The sequence below is a fragment of the Heteronotia binoei genome, chromosome 6 (assembly GCF_032191835.1).
Source record: "Heteronotia binoei isolate CCM8104 ecotype False Entrance Well chromosome 6, APGP_CSIRO_Hbin_v1, whole genome shotgun sequence".
In the NCBI taxonomy this organism is placed as follows: domain Eukaryota; kingdom Metazoa; phylum Chordata; class Lepidosauria; order Squamata; family Gekkonidae; genus Heteronotia; species Heteronotia binoei.
The window spans coordinates 20,804,919-20,826,383 of NC_083228.1; the positions used below are offsets into that span (position 1 = coordinate 20,804,919).

Below are 21,465 nucleotides of genomic sequence, written 5' to 3' on the forward strand. Positions count from 1 at the left end.
GAATGAATCACAGTTTTTCTAAATGGCAAAAGGAAGGAGCTTTGAATGGACTTTGAATCAGTTAGACGATATCTCCCCATTCCCCAAAACATGAGTGCATATCCTTCATATGCCCCATTTGACTGCATAATTATATTAAATAGTGCTTCTATTTATCCAAACATTTGAGCAGGGCTTTTTCTGTAGCAGGAACTCCTTTGCATATTAGGCCACACACCCTTGATGTAGCCAATTCTCCAAAAGCTTACAGGGCTCTTATTACAGGGCCTACTGTAAGCTCCAGGAGGATTGGCTACGTCGGGGGTGTGCGGCTTAATATGCAAAGGAGTTCCTGCTACATAAAAAGCCCTGCATTTGAGCATCCAGAGGCCAGTCTCAGGATATCTGATTGCAAAAGACTGCAGCGTAAAGCCATTTCAAAACAGCCACCATCCACAATGGAAGCTAAGCTCACTTTGGACCGTTAATAAAAAAAAGGTGATGACAGCATTCAAGGGGCAGAGTTATCCCAATAAGGAACAATTTGTAAAGAAGATACGATCCATTCCTACTCCTCCTCGGAAATATTCACCTAAAGCCAGACCCGGTGGTTCCACAGAACACAAACAGTGAGATAAAAAATTAAGCACAATACTGACATCATGTGGAAGGAAGTGGTCAGCAACTCTTGGGCTGCTGCATAGTTTGCAGGCGACTCATTTTCTCTTGGCAGGGACGGGTGAGGCAGAAATGCTGCAAAAACCACAGTGTTGCCCAGTGGTTAGAATGTCAGACTAGGCTTCTTGAAGACCCAGGTTTAAAGCCCTGCTCTGTCATGCCCATGACGCTGGCTGATGATCTACATGGGCCAATCACAACACACACACCCAACAACAACCTCACGGGATTGGTAAGAGGGTAAAATCACAGTGTATGCCACTTGGAGCTCTTTGGAAGAAGGGTGGGATTCTTAAAAAATGTACTAACTTGAAAGAGAAAATGGGAATAGATGAACACATTTCCCTCCAGTGTTCTCTATTGGGAGATTTCTTTGAGTCCTTGTAGCGAGAGACATTGTCTATGCGGGTCAAGCTTGCCTTAATTCCATCCAGCAAATTTTATTGAACTGCCAACTGTATACTAATCCCCGGAAGGTTCTGTTAGATAGTCTTTCCTTACCATCTTATAATCAAGAAAACAGGATTGGTTGCCGTTTCCTACTAAAGGACAACATAACCAATATCACAAGAGCTGTTGCCAAATTCTTGGCTGAAATTGTCAAAATTTATTCTAAGCAGGTTTTATTGTGATTCTTAATCTTATTTTAGCCTTTCGCACTTTGAACAGATATATTGTATTGTTGTTTGGCTGACAAGTCTCTTTTGGTTATGCCAATAAAGGTGTGCTATAGCTATAGACAGAGAAAATGAGTAGAATGATTGGCGAGGGAAGCAGTGGCAGAACCGAAGGGGGAAAAGGGAGGATGGTGCAGGGTGCCAGAAGAAAACAGGGAATCATGTTCTCCGTGCATTAGATACACACGTACACACAGACTCCCCCATCTTCTTAACTCAAAAGAATATAAAGCATAACAAGTTCAGTCTAGACAAGTATATGGTAAAACTGTTCCTGAACTCTAGACAGAGACACAAAATCTTTAAACATAGAACACTCAGGGCCAGCCCTGGACTGTTGGGCCCCCTAGGCAAGGCTAACTTCTGGTGCCCCCCCCCCCCGCTCGCACTGATAATGTCACCATGTCACATGGGGGCGCCCAATTTTGCGACCCCAGAAGGCTGGCGCTCTAGGCAGTCACTTAGTTCACCTAGTAGCCAAGCCAGCCCTGAGAACACTAATGTTTCAAGGGAAAGACTAGCGCTGTTCTCCCGTGCTTTCTCTGTGCAAGCAGCAGCATTATTTTGCTGTTTATATAAGAGTGACAATTCAGTGATGAATGCGTCTTTTTCTTTGCACCCCATAAGTTTTAATATGCAGCCCAGTATCATGACAGAACAAAAAAGACAGAGTGGAAAGTGATCCCCCCAAATCCCCTGGGGCCCGGGGGATTTGCCGTGATGTTTACTTTTGGCTCTCTAAATGTCATCCCTGATATTCTTGGGAGGAAACTGTTGGAGGAGGAGGACCAGATGCTGTCTCTTAGCCTCAACCTCCAAAGGGTGGGTTACAAAATAGTCGGACAGACAGGCAAAACTGTGGGTTTGCTTCCTGTTTCCTCTTCTGCCTCTGTCCTTTTATATAATCACTCAACATTCTTAACACTCTTGAGACACTGAAGCGTTTGCCTGTTTTCTCCCATAATTGAATCTAAATTATAATGACCTTATGAACTCAGCTTGTTATTTCTGTTTGCATCTGTTGGAACATTTCATTATATTGTATGCTTGTATGCTAATTTGCTGTTCAGCCTCTGCTTCATATATATACGGACAGGCAAGTCGGATTTCATACTGTTTGACAAAGTGTGCATGTGCTTTGCTCACAGCCTGAATAAAACTTTGTTGCTCTTAAAGATGCTATTGGACTCTTAACTTTGCCACATTGCTTCAGGCCAACATGGCTACCCACTTGAACTGAGTTATGTCCTTCTGAACACATTGACTTCCATGGATAGAGAAGGGCAGGGTGTTTTTTTTAAGCAGGAACACACAAGAACGCAGTTCCGGCTGGCTTGGTGTCAGGGGGTGTGGCCTAATATGAAAATGAGTTCCTACTGGGCTTTTTCTGCCAAAAAAGCCCTGTGTGAAACAATGGTGATGTCAGGGGGTGTGGCGTAATATGCAAATGAGTTCCCGCTGGGCTTTTCCTACAAAAATAGCCCTGGAGAAGGGGAAAATTCTGTTTAGGATGGCACTGTAAATCTGGTGTAACTTTGCAGCACAAGAAAGTACATAGGAGTCTTTGGTTATCAGCTAAATCTGTCCTTCTCGTCAGCTTCTCACCTGAGGGTTTCTGTCTTCTGCCACTGAGAAATGGCTGTCAGAACAACCGGCAAGCAGTTCTTCATAGTGCCGGAGAGCATGCAGGAGCACAGAATTGCAAAATGTTTGCTTCTCACAAGCTAAAGGACCGCAAGGAATTCTGAAAAACAAATGGAATGCCATTAATTTAATGGCTATCAGACTTCAGCCCCATACATCATCATCCACAAACCATTTTCTGATGGTCTTGAAGCATCAGCTTAAAACAGGGAAAGGGCAGAAATAAATTTGCACATTACAGAAAGCTTTTGGGGTCAACAGTTGTTTTTTCTGCTGCAGCTAGCTGTCATGTGTTAATGTGTCTCTCAGGCATAAATACTGCACATTATTGTTATGGGTCATGAGATCCTGTTTTGGCCTGTCTTGTTTATAACAGGCAATCAAAACTGATCGCCCCAGCCTGGGATGGTCAGCTCACAGCCAGATAGGGAGGGAGACCTTTGAAAGTGGCTTGCCCTGTCTGATTTTGAAAACAAAGACCTCAAAATTGTGGCTGAAGTTAAGAGGTTGGAGTAAACTAGCTGGAAGGGTAAAAAGCAAAACTGGCAATCACTGAGATCGATTCCCCACTAGGCTTGTTCCAGCGTCAGAGCTTTTCCCCCCAACGCTTCTGTCCGATTTCACACATGCTGCCCCACGGTTGCAACTTGGCCCGCCTCTTTCCTGTGGCAAGCAGAAATTGGTTTTCAGAGGATCTTCCTTGCCACGGGAAAGAGGCGGGCCAAGTTGCTGCAGTGAAGCAGTTTGTTCAAAATCGGACAGAAGCATTTGGTGGGGGGGGGGGAAGAACTCCAACACCGGAACAAGCCTAGTGGGGAATCGGTCTGAGTGTTCTCAAGCTTGATTTGGAATAAGATTGCTGGGGAGTGGGATTAGGCCCAAATCAGCTTTTTTGTTGTTGTTGTTCAGTTACACAGTCGAGTCCGACACTTGGCAACCCCATGGACCAAGTCACACCAGGTCCTCCTGTCTTCCACCATCCTCCAAAGTCTGCTCAAATTTGTGTTAGTTACACCAGTAATGCTGTCCAGCCATCCCATCTTTTACCACCTCCTTCTTCTTTTGCCTTCTGTCTTTCCCAGCATCAGGGTCTTCTCCAGTGAGTGCCCCCTTCTCATATGGTGGCCAAAGTATTTGAACTTCAGCTTCTGACCTTCCAGGGAACAGTCTGGGTTGATTTCCCTTAGGACTGACTGATTGGATCTTCTTGCAGTCCAAGGGACTCTCAAGAGTCTTCTCCAGCACCACAGCTCAAAAGCATCTATTCTTCTGCGCTCAGCCTTCCTGTGAAGGAAGCTTTTTTTTACCTCAGGCTTTTTTTTACCTCAAGCCCATTCTGTTATTCAGGTCTTTTTTTTTTGCTACATTCCAGTTCTATCTTGAGGAACGTGGAGGAAGCCTTCTTCTCTTTCTCAAAACCTTTTTGGCCAGCAATGAAAAAGCCTTCTGAGATGAAGTCTTAGCCAACTCAAGGTACATAGCAGCAGCCTTTACACTATGCTACTAAGTGACAGTGGGGAAGCAAAGCGAAGGCTATGGTGATGGTAGGGTTGCCAGACACTGCTGGAGGCAGGGGATCTGAACAGATGACTGGTGGAGGGGACATACCAGGAGCAGGAGGGAGGCCCAGGATATGTTGCCAGTGATCTGGCAACATCACTTCCCGTGTTCTGGAAGTAGTATGTCAATGAAGTCATGGCAACACTCCAGGCAAAAACTCTATGGTAGAAGCCATTTTTACCATAGAGCTTTTGCCCAAATACCAGAGCATCACCTCAACATCACATATTGTCTATGATGTAGCCTGGGCCTCCCCTCTGCTCCTGGTAAGCCCCACCCCCTGTTGCCAGGAGGGACCGAGCAACCCGGGGTGATAGGCTATACCGATGTAGGACCAATGATGAATTGAGCCCCATCTTCAAAGACATTTGTGCTCAACTCGTCATCACCCCGAGTTTCCAAAACATGGAAGGTCACAGATCCCAAATTCAGCTCTGCACAGCTGCATCTCTAAGCTGAAGCATCTTTTCAGATGCAGGGCTGATATAACTTCAGGTTTTCAGTAGCCTGGTGAAAACTGCAGGCTGTTTTCAAAGTGGTGGTTCCCACAAATACCTCTCAGCTCTTTCAAACTAAGATGGACTGCCAAGTCTGCCCTTTGGATGAGTGGAGATGAACATAACCCCAGTGTCATTCGTAGCCTCTAACCACGCGATCAGCAACTCTAGCACCAGAGAAGGATTAATCAGCCATCTGGAAAGACTCTGGGGATTTTTTCAACCGATCATTAAATGAAAAATACATTTTTTTCCTACCTTGGTGTAATAATGCATTTGTTTCCTCTAAGCTGAGTTCGTGTGAGCTAGCTCACAGTTTTTTTAGCCTCTGGCTCACACATTTTTTGTCTTAGCTCAGCCTGCTCAGGAAGGATGACTTCTGAGTACACTAATGTATGCAGAAGCTCACAACTTTAATGCTAGTAGCTTGCAAAGTAGAATTTTTGGCTTACACGACTCCACAGCTTAGAGGGAACGTGATGCAGCCAAAAACAAAAACACATAAAAGGAAACGAACAAATTCAATATCTTAAATCTCATAGATGTTACTTTGTATCAGGGTAATCCCACAAAAGGTGTAGGATGTATCCGGCCCTTGACCTGTCTCCAGTACAGCCTCGGGTTCCTCTACAAATATCTATACAGAGGATTACTAGATGTCCTTACTAGGTAAAAACAGCATCTGGATAGGCCAGAAGGGGGAGAAAGTGAGTGGGGATATTTGTGTAGGCAGGAGAACTCTGACAAGAGAGTAGTGGGACATGGGAAGACTATAAAAATAATAATAATAATATATTTTATTTATATCCTGCCCTCCCCGCCGAAGCAGTCTCAGAGCGGCTCACAACATATAACAAATACAAATTACAATATAAAACATTATCTCAGTACAATATATATAATGTGCTAATTAAAACCATCAAAATTAAAACTAAAACTAACAAACTGTGAGCTTTATGCTGCTTGGGCTTAGCAAGGCTCCCCAGGGGTCTCCAGCCTTTTTGAGCCTGTGGGCACATTTGGAATGCTGAGGCACAGCCCAAAGTGGTTGCTGAAAAATAGCCTTCTGTCTTGGCATGCTGGGAACAGTACATGCAAGAAAGGTTTTCTTGCATGGGAATATTTCAAACAGGTAATTTCTCACCTGCCAAGTGAAGTGGTAGGGACCAGGAAAAAAACATATCCACATGATTGTTTATACATTTGTAGTTCAGTTGTGCAAGGTTCGCGTTTTAGATCTCGCATTTGGATTGACACATAGAAATTCTAAAGCAACCTATTGACAGAAAGGCTTACCTAAAAAGGGTGGGGCCAAATACGATGGCCAGGTTCTCCAGCGTCATGAGGTTCACGTCACTGTGCAACGACACCTTGGTCAGAAACGTAACAAGGTAATGGAAAAGGTGATAGTGGGCTTTTGGCAAGTCACTGAGTAAGGTTTTCAGACATCTCGTACATTCTGCCATGTGGTTTATATTCTCTGCAAAAAATGCAAATGTTCAGTCATTAATTAAGATCAGTACAGGTTTCCAATCGTACTAGGAATGTACTGCTAGGGCCGTGCATTTACTGAGCACCAAGCACATGCTAGGGGTTGTGCAGAAAAGCTATGGTCCCTGTCCAGATGGGAGACAAAGAAGCATTTCCCGTGCTTAAAGGTACACAAGTGGCACATACAGCTGGGAATTCATGCCTCTTGCTGCAGGGGGGAAATCAAATGAGTTTTTCCTTTTTATATGTTATGCAGGAGGAGGATGTAGAAGATGCACAGATTCAGGGCCTTTGTTGAGCAGGAAAGCGCAGGAACGCAGTTTCGGCTGGCTTGGCATCAGGGGGTGTGGCCTAACATGCAAATGAGTTCCTGCTGGGCTTTTTCTACAAAAAAAGCCCCATGGGGAACAAGGGTGATGTCAGAAGGTGTGGTCTAATATGCAAATGAGTTCCTGCTGGGCTTTTTCTACAAAAAAAGCCCCATGGGGAACAAGGGTGATGTCAGAAGGTGTGGTCTAATATGCAAATGAGTCCCTGCTGGGCTTTTTCTACAAAAAAAAGGCCCTGCACAGATCGCTCATCATTCTTCTGCAGTAGCATGTGGGCAGTGGTGTGCCTGAATACACCAGACTCCTAAGAAGGGAAAATGCTAGAGAAGATAGAATATTCATAATGCTTATCAGCAGGGGTGGAATTCTAGCAGGAGCTCCTTTGCATATTAGGCCACACGCCCCTGATGCAGCCAATCCTCCAAGAACTTACAAAAAAGAGCCTTGTAAACTCTTGGAGGATTGGCTACATCAGGGGTGTGTGGCCTAATATGCAAAGGAGCTCCTGCTAGAATTCCACCCCTGCAACTAGGCACCATGCATTGTGAAATCTTGTGGGGATGTACATCACACATTTTGGATTCTTTGGGCTTATTAAGCCCTCCTCTTCCTGTGTCGTGTGCCCAGAGCCGAACTCTCCTTTTTGTCGTGAACAAACTGGCTTTGATTACTGCAAAATATATAGATGCACTGACTGCAGTCTTCTTCCTGTTTGACACCTGACTCGGCATCTTTCCAAGGCATTGCAACACACTCATTTGAAATGAGAAAGGGGGAGAGAAACACAATGCACTTCCCTCACTTTACCTTCGAAAGTGGCCAAAACAGCAGCACATGTATCTTCAGGGAAAACGGCAACCGGGAGTTCATTCAGGAAAAGTTTCAGAAGGCTGGCGGCTGAGTCTACATCTCCTTCATTAACGAGATCCAGTTCTTCTCCTCGGTCGTATTTCTGCTTCAGTTCCTTGATTTTGGTGGCTGAGCCGCTGGTGCGAAACAGGCCTTTGTGATCCAGTCCTATTGAAAGAAGAAAGTCAATTACTTGCAGATGGAACACACAGGATAGGTCACTAAAATGAACAGTAATCACTTCACTTGTTAGTAACAGTCAATGCCGGCGGGTGCACAGCTTAATAAAAGCCAGTTTGGTGTAGTGGTTAAGTGTGTGGACTCTTATCTGGGAGAACCAGGTTTGATTCCCCACTCCTCCACTTGCACCTGCTGGAATGGCCTTGGGTCAGCCATAGCTCTGGCAGAGGTTGTCCTTGAAAGGGCAGCTGCTGTGAGAGCCCTCTCAGCCCCACCCACCTCACAGGGTGTCTGTTGTGGGGGGAGAAGATATAGGGGATTGTAAGCCACTCTGAGTCTCTGATTCAGAGAGAAGGGCGGGGTATAAATCTGCAATTATTCTTCTTCTAAAAAGCAGTAATTATTATGTTACAGTTATATTTTACTGAGTTACAATCTTAAGTTACCATACATAACAAACTGCACCCTTAAACTTGTCTATGTTAGGCATGCGTTTGTCATGTCAATGGAAAAAAATTATTAGAGAGCATAATGCTAAGAAGCTCGGGCCTAAATCTGTAAACAAGATGTTTTGAAAGGAAGAAGGAAAGAAAACACGGCACTAAAGCATTTTGACTTGAAAAGTAAAAATATTGCAAAGACTGTATCTGTTCTGTAAAAATCCGTCACGTTTGGTAAAACACAAAGCGTTGATTGTACATAAACCGTATTAATAAACCACAACTGTTCACAGCGAAACCACTGTTTTTATACAAACCTCCTGTTTTACAGCACCGTGGTGGTTATTGGCAGAGATACAGAGAAGACATCCAGTGGAGCATTTTCATGGATGGGAAAGACTGCCAACTGCAGGGTGCAACTTTCTTGCTTCCCTCCTCCCACCACAGCACAAAATGCCCTTCAAAATGCTGTCCCTTGAAGCAGCATGGGTGCGGAGGGGGACATTCAGGGCTGGAGGAGGGAGGCAAGAAAGGAATGTTCTATGGACAAAAACCCTTCCCTGGAAACACTACACTGGACGCAAGCCATTGGGTTGGATCTAATTTGTTTTCCATTAAGATGAGGGCTTCTTCTGCCCAAGAAAGGCTCTTCTTTCAGAAGAGAGTTGTTGGAGCCAACCCCATACTCATGTTAGGAATGACAGTCGAAATTCTAATTTCACCCCCAAATAGGAGAAAGCTCAATAAACCAGCCAGTGTAGTATGGTGGTTAGTTTGTCAGACTAAGGGCCTGGAAAAAAACATAAAGACGAACAATAAACATTTCTTTGAATATATAAGAAGCAGAAAATTAGCCAGGTAGGCAATGGGACTGTTGGATGACCCAGGTATAAGAGGATTACTAAAGGTTGATAGGAAAATAGCAGATAAGAGGTTTACAAGATTATGATAGAGGTTTACAAGATTATGCATGGGATAGAGAAGGTAGAGAAAGAAGTCCTTTTCTCCCTTTGCCACAATACAAAAACTCGTGGACATTCAATGAAATTGCTGAGCAGTCAGGTTAGAACGGATAAAAGAAAGTACTTCTTCACCCAAAGGGTGATTAACACGTGGAATTCACTGCCACAGGAGGTGGCAGCGGCTACAAGAATAGCTACTAGCCAGCTTCAAGAGGGGATTGGATAAACATATGGAGCAGAGGTCCATCAGTGGCTATTAGCCACAGCGTATTGTTGAAACTCTCTGTCTGGGGCAGTGATGCTCTGTATTCTTGGTGCTTGGGGGGGAGCACAGTGGAAGGGCTTCTAGTGTCCTGAGCCCACTGGTGGGCCTCCTGATGGCACTTGGTTTTTTTTTTTTGTGGCCACTATGTGAAACAAAGCGTTGGACTGGATGGGCCATTGGCCTGATCCAACATGGCTTCTCTTATGTTCTTATGTTAGAAGCTTAATCCTCTTTTTTTTTTTTTTTGCCTCAGTCTTCACTGTGGAAGGTGGGAGGTGCATGCCTACTCCAGAACCATCGATCTCAGGAAGGGTGTCAAAAGAGCTGAGTCAGACTGAGGTGACATAATTAAAAACTGACAGATCTCCAAGCCCAGATGGCATGCATCCAAGAGTTCTGAAAGAACTTAAATTTGAACGTGTATATCTCCTGACAAAAGTATGCAAATCTATCACTAAAATCTCACCAAATCTTCCGTTTCCGCACTACAATGAGAACCCACAGAAATTTAGTATCTAGAGTTTATTGTTTTTGGTTTGAAGAGCAAATAAAAGCTGAACAAAAAAACTTACCGAATTCTTCTAAATATTCTACCAGGTGTTTAACAACCAAAGGAACTTGACTGTCTACCGCATCCTGAATACAGCTGCCTAGAGGAACACCAAAGGTTCTTTGGGGGCTTGGTCCAACTTTATTTGTGCAGTGTTTAATTTCAATGGAAGATAATGATTGCTGAAAACAAACAGAAAACAACTTTACTGCAATGCCTTCGCAGGGCCTCTTTGTATCGCTCGTATCAAATAAATTGCTTTAAAAACAGGAAATAACAGAACTGTAATATGGATCTCATCGGCCAACTTCAAGAACTTTTTGTGTGCAATGTAAATACATGTGCTTGCGTAGCATGCAATATTAATGCAAAACACTGGGGGGGGGTGTTACAAAGATCTCTAACTGGCAATGTTCTGTTATTTGAACAAAAACAAAAACTCCCATCGCTCCAATTCCAGCCTTTTCAGAGACCCAGCCAGACAGCAATTTACATGGAAGAGAACATTGCTGCCTGAAGAATTTCAAGTTTTTAGAAGCTCTTTCGCTTTACTAATTATCATTTCTGCACCCTGCCAACATCTCCACACGCAGATGATGAGACGAAGATGTGATCTCCTGCCCCAAATGTCCTGACCTCTGGCTCGGTCAGCACCAAATTTGTAAGGCATAAGAAATTTTTAGCTGAAAGATGGGCTGATTCCTCAATAGCCTTGTCCCAGTCTTGTGCTCCTCTTCTCCATGGCACTTCCGTCCAATTTTGCACAAGCTGCCGCGGGGCTGCAACTCGCCCCACCTCTTTCCTGCGGCAAGCAAGATCCTCTGAAAACCTGTTTCTGCTTACCGCGGGAAAGGGGCGGCGTGAGTCGCAACCTCGTGGCAGCTTGTGCAACTTTGGGTGGAAGCACCACAGAGAAGGGAAGCGTGAGACTGGGGCAAGGCTAGTGGGGAATCGGTCATGGTTAAGGCTTGTGGGAGTTCCATGGAATTCCCCCCCCCCCCCTCCTAACCAGCAGTAACATAACCTTTGAAAGCAAAACACTCATTCAAATCCTCACTGACAGGAGTGGAATTCTAGCAGCAGCTCCTTTGCATATTAGGCCACACATGCCTTTTGTAGCCAATCCTCCAAGAGTTTACAAGGCTCTTTTTTGTAAGCTCCTGGAGGACTGGCTACATCAGGGGTGTGTGGCTTAATATGCAAAGGAGCTCCTGCTAGAATTCTACCCCTGCATGGATGGAATTAGGGCCAAACTACAATACGTCTGGCCAGACGTTGAGTCAAGGGAACGTACCTGCAGCCCTGCAATGAGGCAAATGACACCCCCAGCCCCAGAGCTGTTGTGACTTCAGAAAACAATGTGGGGGGAGGGGAGGCTGAAGCCAATCTTTCCTAGCACCATGGTCTCAATCTGAATTGGACCCTGTGGTGCTGGGCAAGGCTTCCCCCCTCCCCCAACCCCCAGAAAAGGAGGTTCTAAAAACTCTGAAGAGGGAAATGAAGGACATGGGTGCTTCTCATGAACTTTTAAGCATTTTTTGAGGGGAGAATTTTGTTTCCACAAAGAGGTCCCGGAATTCCATTCTGCTGCATTCCCCCAGGGAAAAAAAAAGCTCATTGCATCATCCGGCAAACTGGACGGCCAGCTGAGCAGCCCTCACCGTGTTGCAGGCCAGCGTTGTAGGGACACCAGGATCAATGAAGCAAACAGTATTATTAGGGCACCCACTGCATCATCCCCAAACTGGAAGTCAAGTTAAGCAGCCCTCTGATACTACACACACTGTAGGGCCAGGCAGTTCAGGGATGCAAACAATGGTCTTTATTAGATAACCCATCGCATCATCCAGCCAACGGGACGGCAAACTGAACAGCCCTTTGTGTGTTCCAAGCCAGCACTGTAGGGCCACTTGGCTCAATGATGTGAACAATGAGTATTATAAGGTCACCGGCTGCATCGTCCCCTGAACTGGAAGTCACGGTGAGCAGCCCTCTGGTGCTACAAGACAACTTTAAACAACCAGGCGGCTCAGTGATGCAACCGATGGGCTTCATTAGGTAACCGACTGCAGGGCTTCTCTTCTGGAAAAAGAGGTTCCAGAACTCTCAAGAGGGAAATGGAGAAACACATGGGTGCTCCTCATGAACTTTTAAATCTTTTTGAGAATTCTGTTTCCATGAAGACGTTCTGGAACTCTGACCGTTCCACCACATTCCCCCAGGAAAAAAGCCCTGGTGTTGGGGTAAGTTCCCCTGCAATTGCCGTGTGGTTTCAGGGAAAGCAAGTTGGGCTGGAGGGATCCAAACAGGCCTGTGGCCAAATATATGATCTAATTTGGCTCTTAGTAATTATCTAGCATTCGGGACTCTTGAGTTTCTGCCAACACCAACATAAGAGACAGCGCTCATCTCTTATGGAAGGAACTCAGAGCCCAGAATCAGTGATCTTCAAGGTGGCCCCCAAAACATATAGCCAGTCCTGTTTTCTTTTGTCACACTGGAGTAGGAGATGCTTAAAAAGAAAAGCAGGAGGCAAGACTTTTGCATCTGCAGAGAATACCAGTTTTGAAATTGTTTCCCTCATCATTGGAGTATGCTCAATCTAACTTTCTCCCCCCCCCCCCAACCTGTCTTAGCAGTAGTATGTGCGAAAAGGATCTCAGGGTCTTAGTGGACCGTACGCTGAACATGAGTCAACAGTGTGATGCGGTGGCTAAAAAGGCAAATGCAATTTGGGGCTGTACCAACAGAATAGTGTCCAGATCATGTGAAGTGATGGTACTGTTGGACCTCACCTGGAGTATTGTGTTCAGTTTTGGGCACCACATTTTAAGAAGGATATAGACAAGCTGGAATGGGTCCAGAGGAGGGCGAGAAAGATGGTGAGGGGTCTGGAGACCAAGTCCTACGAAGAAAGGTTGAAGGAGCTGGGCTTGTTTAGCCTGGAGAGGAGGCAGCTGAGAGGTGATATGATCACCATCTTCAAGTACTTCAAGTACTTGAAGGGCTGTCATACAGAGGATGTTGTGGGATTGTTTTCTGTGGCCCCAGAAGGTAGGACCAGAACCAACGGGTTGAAATTAAATCAAAAGAGTTTTCAGTTCAACATTAGGAAGAACTTCCTGCTAGAGCAGTTCCTCAGTGGAACAGGCTTCCTCGGGAGGTGGCGGGCTCTCCTTCCTTCAAGGTTTTTAAACAGAGGCTAGATGGCCATCTGACAGCACTGATCCTGTTGAAGATATTGGATTTATATCCCACCCTCCACTCCGAAGAGTCTCAGAGCTGCTCACAATCTCCTTTACCTTCCTCCCCCACAACAGTCACCCTGTGAGGTGGGTGGGGCTGGAGAGGGCTCTCACAGCAGCTGCCCTTTCAAGGACAACCTCTGCCAGAGCTATGGCTGACCCAAGGCCATGCTAGCAGGTGCAAGTGGAGGAGTGGGGAATCAAACCTGGTTCTCCCAGATAAGAGTCCGCACACTTAACCACTACACCAAACCGGCTCTCTACACCAAACCGTCTCTCTCCTGTGAATTTAGGGGAAGGTGTTTGTGAGTTTCCTGCATTAGGCAGGGGGTTGGACTAGATGACCCTGGAGGTCCCTTCCAACTCTATGATTCTATGATTTCTGACTGGCCCCAGCCCTATGGCAGCCATTTTGTGGCGGCACCTTTTGTGATTCAGAGATGCAAGGTGCTTTGAAGTGCATCAGGAAGTCCCTGGGACCCTGGCAGCCATTCATTTTCCAAGGCAGAGAGCCATCAAATGAAATAGATAGCTGGTGTAAAATATGATGTGGGCACTGAGATGTCTGGAATGGTTCTAGGCTGACCGTGGAGAGATTGGGATGCACATTCTCACATGGAGCAAGTTCTCTAAATCTGGATTGGGAAAGGCTTCCCGGCAGCACAGGGCAGGGCGGTTGAAACACCCGGTAGCCTTTCCCCAAATGTTTTGTTCAAATGCTAAAAAGCCTAATTCCTCTACTAGGGGACAGGAGGGATTTGGAGGTGCATTGGTTCCACAGACATCTGGGCAGGGATGTCAAAGATAACCAGGGCTTTTTTGGTAGAAAAAAAGCCCATCAGGAACTCATTTGCATATTAGGCCACACCCCTTAATGCCAAGCTAGCCGGAACTGTGTTCCCATGCGTTCCTGCTCAAAAAACGCCATGAAGATAATTATTCTGCATCATTAAGCTTATCTTAGTATTGTTTCTGTTCTTTTCATTAGATCGGGTGTGATAGCCAGGGGTCGTTTTGTAGGAAAACAGGTGGTGGAGCTCATGCAGGGATTGCTATGCAGCTGCACCTACTATTCAATGGACAAGTAGGTGGAACTTTCAGAAGAAGGAGGTGGAACTCTACGCTCCTGTGAGCTCCCACTGAATCCGAGGCCTGGTGATAGCTACTTTCTCTGCGCTCTAGTTTAATGAACATATGAAGCTACCTTATACTGAATCAGACCCTCGGTCCATCAAAGTTAGTATTGTCTTCTCAGACTGGCAGCTGCTCTCCAGGGTCTCAAGCTGAGGTTTTTCACACCTATTTGCCTGGGCCCTTTTTAGTTGGAGATGCCAGGGATTGAACCTGGGACCTTCTGCTTACCAAACAGATGCTCTACCACTGAGCCACTGTCCCTCTGCACCAATGAAGATTTTTCCTGTTTAAGAAGCTAGGCTGGGATTCAGCTTCCCCTCACATGCCCCTTAGATTGCTTCCTCATGCTCTTTTGCATGACCGCAGGCTGGGATGAAGCAACTGGAAAGCCCTGCCCTTTGTACTTGCTTGGAGGTAGTGCCAGGTTGTGGATGATGTCACTGATCCTGGGCTGGGCTGGAGGCCTCCAAAGGGTCACCAGCAGGCTTTGCCGCTTCTATCCAGAGAAATCTGGCACAGGGCTCATTAGACCATGAACCATGCGCCCAGTCAGAGGCAATTCTGAGCTCGGAAACATCTTCTGACCATCCCTGGCCCAAAGGACGTCCACCTTGCCTCGACCAGGGCCAGGGCCTTTTCAGCCTTGGCCCCGACCTTGTGGAATCAGCTCCCTATGGAGATTCTGTCCCTACCGGATTTACTATCATTCTGTAGGGTCTGAAAAATGGAGCTATTCCACTGGGCTTTTGGTTGAGGCAAGCGGGTGTCCTCACCTTACTGTTTACATCAGGGGTGGCCAACGGTAGCTCTCCAGATTTTTTTGCCTACAACTCCCATCAGCCCCAGCCAGCATGGCCAATGGCTGGGGCTGATGGGAATTGTAGGCAAAAAACATCTGGAGAGCTACCGTTGGCCACCCCTGGTTTATATAATTTAACTGACCTCCCTGCTCTGATCAGATGGCTAGATATCGGGCTTATAGCTAAGACATCTATGACACCCATGATATTTATATCTTAAATCTACAAAATGCGCGGTACCATTCATGCCACATATTTTGGTTGTTTATTGATTATTTAATGGTTTTATGATTTTACGGTTGGATTTTTACTGTTTTATTGTGTTTGTGATCTGCCCTGAGTCCGTTATGGGAAAGGGCGGACTATAAATCTACTAAAATCAATCCATCCATCAAGATCTGTCCAGTTTCAGTCCCGACACTGGGGTGGAGCAGAACCGACTGAATCCAGACTGGAACTCAGTTGGGAAGCCACAAGAATATTGTGCCTTCCTAGGGATTCAGAAATAAACCGCACTCATATTAAGGGGATTGACTTGGAAGATAAAAGGCTCGTGGTTGGGGATGTTAAAGAGGAAAGGCTGAGCAGGAAAAGAAGTTGGATGAGGCTGCAAGATGAAGATAGAGTGTGGCAAGTATATAATATGTGGAAAAAAAGAATTATAAAATGTTCCAGGGCCCATTGTGAGAACCTCTTTTCTTTAACCACAGAAATAAGATCTCTTTTGCTTAAGCAGAAAGGACATAAATTAGAAACAAACGAGCTGGCAAGGTTCCACTTACACAGATAGAAATGGAGGCTCCTGTTCCCATCTTAAGCCTGAACGACCAAGCACTGCGCTACGATGTCCTGTCCCTGTGTCAAGCCATGACATCTTCTCAGCGAGGCTATACGCAGCTATACAGTGGCATACACATTCTTACTTTAATCTTGACTTCGCTGGTGCTGCAGCTCTAAAAATATATACTTCTGACTGGCAACCACGGACTTTCGCTTAGTAGACTCTTACTGCCTGTCTACAGAATTCCAGGACAAAAACTCGCCAAGGTGTTCCAGCCAAGGCGTTACCATAGCGTCTAATACACACACACACCACAGTATGCAATTACTTCCGGCAATTCCCCAGCCTGTCTAGTTGACATTTAACTTGTACATTCCATGGGAGGGGGAAAACCCAGCAGAGCTACCCACTGAACACACGAAGGTGCCTTAGATCTTCAGTCCATCAGAGGCAGTATTGTCTACTCAGACTGGTAGCGGCTCTCCAGGGTCTCAGGCAGAGGTCTTTTGTATCACCTTCCTGATCCTTTAAACCAGAGATGCCAGGGATTGAACCTGGGGCCTTCTGCATGCCAAACAGATGCTCTTGTCAATGAGCCACAGCCTCTATCTGTTACCTTTTCAGCCCTAAATGCAGATTGCTTTGGAATTCACTGCCACAGGAGGTGGTGGCAGTTACAAGCATAGCCAGCTTCAAGAGGGGATTGGATAAGCATATGGAGCAGAGGTCCATCAGTGGCTATTAGCCACAGTGTACTGTTGGAACTCTCTGTCTGGGGCAGTGATGCTCTGTATTCGTGGTGCTTGGGGGGGGCACAGTTGGAGGGCTTCTACTGTTCTGGCCCCACTGCTGCACCTCCTGATGGCACTTGGGGTTTTTTTGGCCATTGTGTGACACAGAGTGTTGGACTGGATGGGCCATTGGCCTGATCCAACATGGCTTCTCTTATGTTCTTAACTTTTCCAGACTCATTTGCACCAAGGCTGAACAATCCGTACAGGCTAACACCGAAAAAGCATAGGATTTTATTAAGGGATGTTGGATCGTGATAAGATTACCATCTCTTAGGGGTGGAAAGTTAAGTTTTAAAGTGTATAGACAATCCCCAGTGTACTCTCTGAAGTTTGCTCATCTGGGTTACAAGAATACTGGTCATTTTCTTGCATCTCCCAACAACAAACAAGAAACTGAATATATTATGTCATTGTTGAGTTGCACAGTCAAATCCAACTCTTTGCAACCCCACGGACCACATCACACCAGGCCCTTGTATCTTCCACCGTCCTCCTAAGTTTGCTCAAATTCATGTCCATTGCATCGATATCACTGTCCAGCCATCTCATCTTTTGCCGTCCCCTTCTTCTTTTGCCTCTGTCTTTCCCAGCATCAGGGTCTTCTCCAGGGAGTGCTCCCTTCTCATTTGGTGGCCAAAGTATTTGAGCTTCAGCTTCAGTATCTGATCTTCCAAGGAACAGTCAGGGTTGATTTCCTTTAGGACTGACTGATTTGATCTCCTTGCCATCCAGAATATATTTTGTTGAGTAAGCAAATATATGCAAATCTGAATGCATCTTTTCTTTCAGCAGGTTTCCTTCCCAAGGTTTGCATCCCTCTGCTGCTGGGTTCAAAAATGACTTCCTCTCACCCTGACAGCCTGCACAAAATACACACTATTGAGCCATACGTGTTTTTAAAAGAACCCCAAGGCTACTGCTGTGCAAATCACGGCACGGAAAAGGTGGGGGAAACATTCATGCGTTTCTTCTTCCAGCCACCAGGTGGTGATGAAACATCACTCCTTCTACATCTATCTCTCTTCTTGACAGTGCATCTCTAATTGTGGAAACTTATTGCAGTGTTTTGTTTGGGCTGTAAAGGAACAAAATCTGCAGGAAGATACCCCCTCTATCAGATAAAAATCATTAGACATTTGTTATAAAAATTAGAGTCAATTGCTGTTCTTAGCAGCCTGCACGAGTCTTGCCTCCTTTCCTTTTGTGAAGGCACATTTGCTTAGGGTGAGTGAGCAGCAGGTGCTGTGCTGTGCTCCCTTTCTCAGCCTTAGTAAGCAGTCCAAGCTCTGCTCACGACCTGAGTTCGATCCTGGTGGAAGCTGGGTTCAGGTAGCTGGCTCAAGGTTGACTCAGCCCTCCCATCCTTCCAAGGACAGTAAAATGAGTCCCCAGCTTGCTGGGGGTAAAGTGTAGATGACTGGGGAAGGCAATGGCAAGCCACCCTGTAAAAAGTCTGCCATGAAAACATCTTGATGTTTTCACCCCATGGGTCGGCAACAACCTGGTGCTTGCACAGGGGACTACCTTTACCTTTGCAGCGGTTAAAGCTGCACAGCAGCTTTAGTGGTAGTGGCCACTGCCTGCATCAGTAGAGCCACCGCAGCCAGAAATAGGCTCCGCATCCCAGAGAAGTCAAACAGCTCTGGTTTGTGCATACACGTCTATGTCTCATTTCCGCGCACTTCCTCCTGGCCTTCTAGCTCCCAGTTTCTCCAACTGCTGCAGCTGAGCCCTGGACAGGGCCATCGTTGCTGCTTCAAGTAGGACAGAAGAAGAATTGGCGACCGTGATTTAGGAAACAGCAGGAAATCTTCAACGGAACAAGAGAAATGGCGGTGAAGTCGGCTGCTTCTCCTCAACAGGTTTCACTTGCAAACTTCTGAAGGAAAAGTTAACCACCACCACCACCACCACCTGCTTCCATCCATTTTTGCTTGGATGCTCCCCCCTCCCTGGGGCATGCATTCAAAAGAAAAATCAGCAATGTGGTCCCAGGCAAGAGAAGGACACAAAGACCCTGGTGGCTGAATATTGGAAAAAACTAAGGGAAGTACCAGTTAGGGCACGTTCTTCCCTTAATAAAACTGTTTGGGTAAATAGTTCAATTAGCATTGGCATTAATTAGTATTAACATGTTCATTAAATACTAACTTAACCGCTATATTTTCACAATGAAAAAAGGACTAATTTAGTGAATTAGTAGGATGGTGTGGGGTGGGGAGTGCTGTCAAGTCACAGCTGATTTATGGTGACCCCCCAGGGGTCGTTTTGTAGAAAAATAGGTGGCGGAGCTCATTAGTATAACTCATTAGCATATGTGCCCCCCACACCAGCCAAAAGCAACCCGATGCAAGAAAGGAGAGCCCCGGGCAACTGAGGCCTGCTTGGGCTGGCTAGAGATCCAGCCAGCCCAAGCAGGCCTCACTCGCCTGGAGCTCTCCTTGGCCGCCACCACCCACCTCCCCCCAATCAAAAGGCCAGCAAGCCACCCGCGGCCCCAAATCACATAAGAAGTGGAGAAAGAGTGGTGCGGGCTTCTCCAGTAGCAATGGCTATCCAGCCCAGGGCAGTATTATGTTAATTGGTCTGTTTTCATTAAATACTAACTTCAGTACCATCATCAATGCTAATACTAATTTAATTAATTAGGAGTACATTTGTTCTTTTAGAATATTTTTTATAATTTATGGTATACAAGACCAACCACATTACACTTGTGTCACCAGCCCTCATTATAAATGAGTTAAACACCCCTGGTTTGATGTTTTTTAACTGACTGCATTGTGTGTCCTTATACAGTATGAGATCACGGGCAAAACTGCTTGCATTCACAGTTCTTGTGTTAGGGTGGTGTATTATCTGTGGATTATTAAGAATTAGCACCACTGAAGAATTATCAGCAAGACATTCTACGACATCAACATGACAAAAGAACAATCAGCCAGCAGAGTTCCAGGCTAGGAAAAAAGCAACTTTTAACCCATAAACAAGAAGTATCAGTATCTGCTTAGTTCCCAGCTCTTCAAAGAATTCTTAAAAAATAGAGAAGCCAAAACTTACTTTATCAGACAACTAGCTGGAAACACATGCTTCTTCACTATGGTATTTAACTACCTTTAATCCAGTTATAATACTGAATTCTGAGTGATCTCCAGCCTTCACTTGGAGAGTGGCAACAATGGTTCCTCAGGAGGAAGTGGATGGTTTGGAGGGTGGAGTCTATGGCACTGTAACTGTCTGACATCCCATCTCTCCTAAAACCCCACCCTCTCCAGGCTCCACCCTCAAATCTCCAGGAATTTGCCAACCTGGAGCTGGCAACCCTATCTCCTTCCCAGCAGCAATACCAATGTTATCACACAGAAGATAAAAGTTCCCTGAAGTCCAGCTGTCTTCAGCTGTCTGCAGGATCCGTTAAGTGATTTTTACCTCAGAACACAGAGCTCCGCAGCTGACCAATCAGAGAGGAGGTGCGCAAGCAGGCAGCCGCCTGCCAGCCACACAGAACAGCTTCACTCCTTAGGGAAAACACATTTTACCCCTTTTCACCCCCTCAGGGGTTGAATTTCTAAAAATCCCTTCCTAGCGAGAGTGGTAAAGCTGCAGTACTGCAGTCGGAGCCCTCTGCTCACGACCTGAGTTTGATCTCAGGGAAAGCTGGTTCAGGTAGCCGGCTCCAGGTTGACTCAGCCTTCCATCCTTCTGAAGTCGGTAAAATGAGTATCCAGCTTGCTGGGGGGGGGGAAGTGTAGATGACTGGGGAAGGCAATGGCAAACCACCTCGTAAAAAGTCTGCCGCGAAAATGTTGTGAAAGCAACGTCACCCCAGAGTCGAAAACGACTGGTGCTTGCACAGGGGACTATCTTTACCTTTTTATGGCATGGCCACAGTTACCTCATGGATGGGAAACCACCAAGGAAGAAGAGGGCTGCTATGCTGAGGAAGGCAATGGCAAACCACCTCTGCTCATCTCTTGCCTTGAATGTCCCATGAGGGGTTGCCGTAAGTCAGCTGCAACAAGACAACACTCTACTACTACTACAAGTCAGTCCAATAGGGAAAGACGTTTCGATGTGCCTTGCAGAAGAAAACTTTTCCAGTGCTATTCAAAGTAAAGTAAAAGTTGCTATCTTTAAACAAAGACATAGTTTCATCTTTGGCCACAAGATGGCAGTTTTAACCAGAAACATTTAGGATTCTACTCTGTGCATTGGCCAGTTCACTGCGTTGCAAAACCGTTTTCTGAAATCCTCAGCTGGTAAGACTATGTCACCATGGTTTAAAAAAAAAAAACTCTCAGAAAAGAAGTGTGAACTGAATGCGCTCGTCCCTTTCATTTCTACGGAGCATGTAATGAGAAAAGTTATTGTTTGGTGGCTGCGTTAAAAGCTTAGAAGTAAACTCCCCCTTAAACTAAGCAGGGCTGTTGAGAGCCGCCATGGGCCCTGAAAAATTATTTCTGAGCCTCCCCCCCAACCCTTATGTAAACTAAGTATTATAGCAAAACAAATCACTTTGCTTGCTATTACCATGCATCTCTAGTAATGAAAGAATTTGCCTGGTGCAGAGTGGTAAGCTGCACTGCTACTCTGCAAGATCTGGCTGAATT

General features: G+C 45.7%; 1 protein-coding gene across 1 annotated transcript; it reads right to left on the reverse strand.

Moving 5' to 3' along the window:
- Positions 1–1,576: 1,576 nt before the first annotated feature.
- LOC132574279 (protein FAM13A-like) lies at positions 1,577–16,195 on the reverse strand. The gene is made up of 6 exons (XM_060242641.1): positions 16,063–16,195; positions 10,124–10,283; positions 7,663–7,872; positions 6,332–6,515; positions 2,940–3,078; positions 1,577–1,615 (listed from the first exon to the last, which is right to left on the reverse strand). Exons 1-6 carry the CDS (start codon positions 16,090–16,092, stop codon positions 1,577–1,579), a joined length of 762 nt encoding a protein of 253 aa, XP_060098624.1. The 5' UTR covers positions 16,093–16,195.
- Between the last annotated feature and the right edge of the window lie 5,270 nt (positions 16,196–21,465).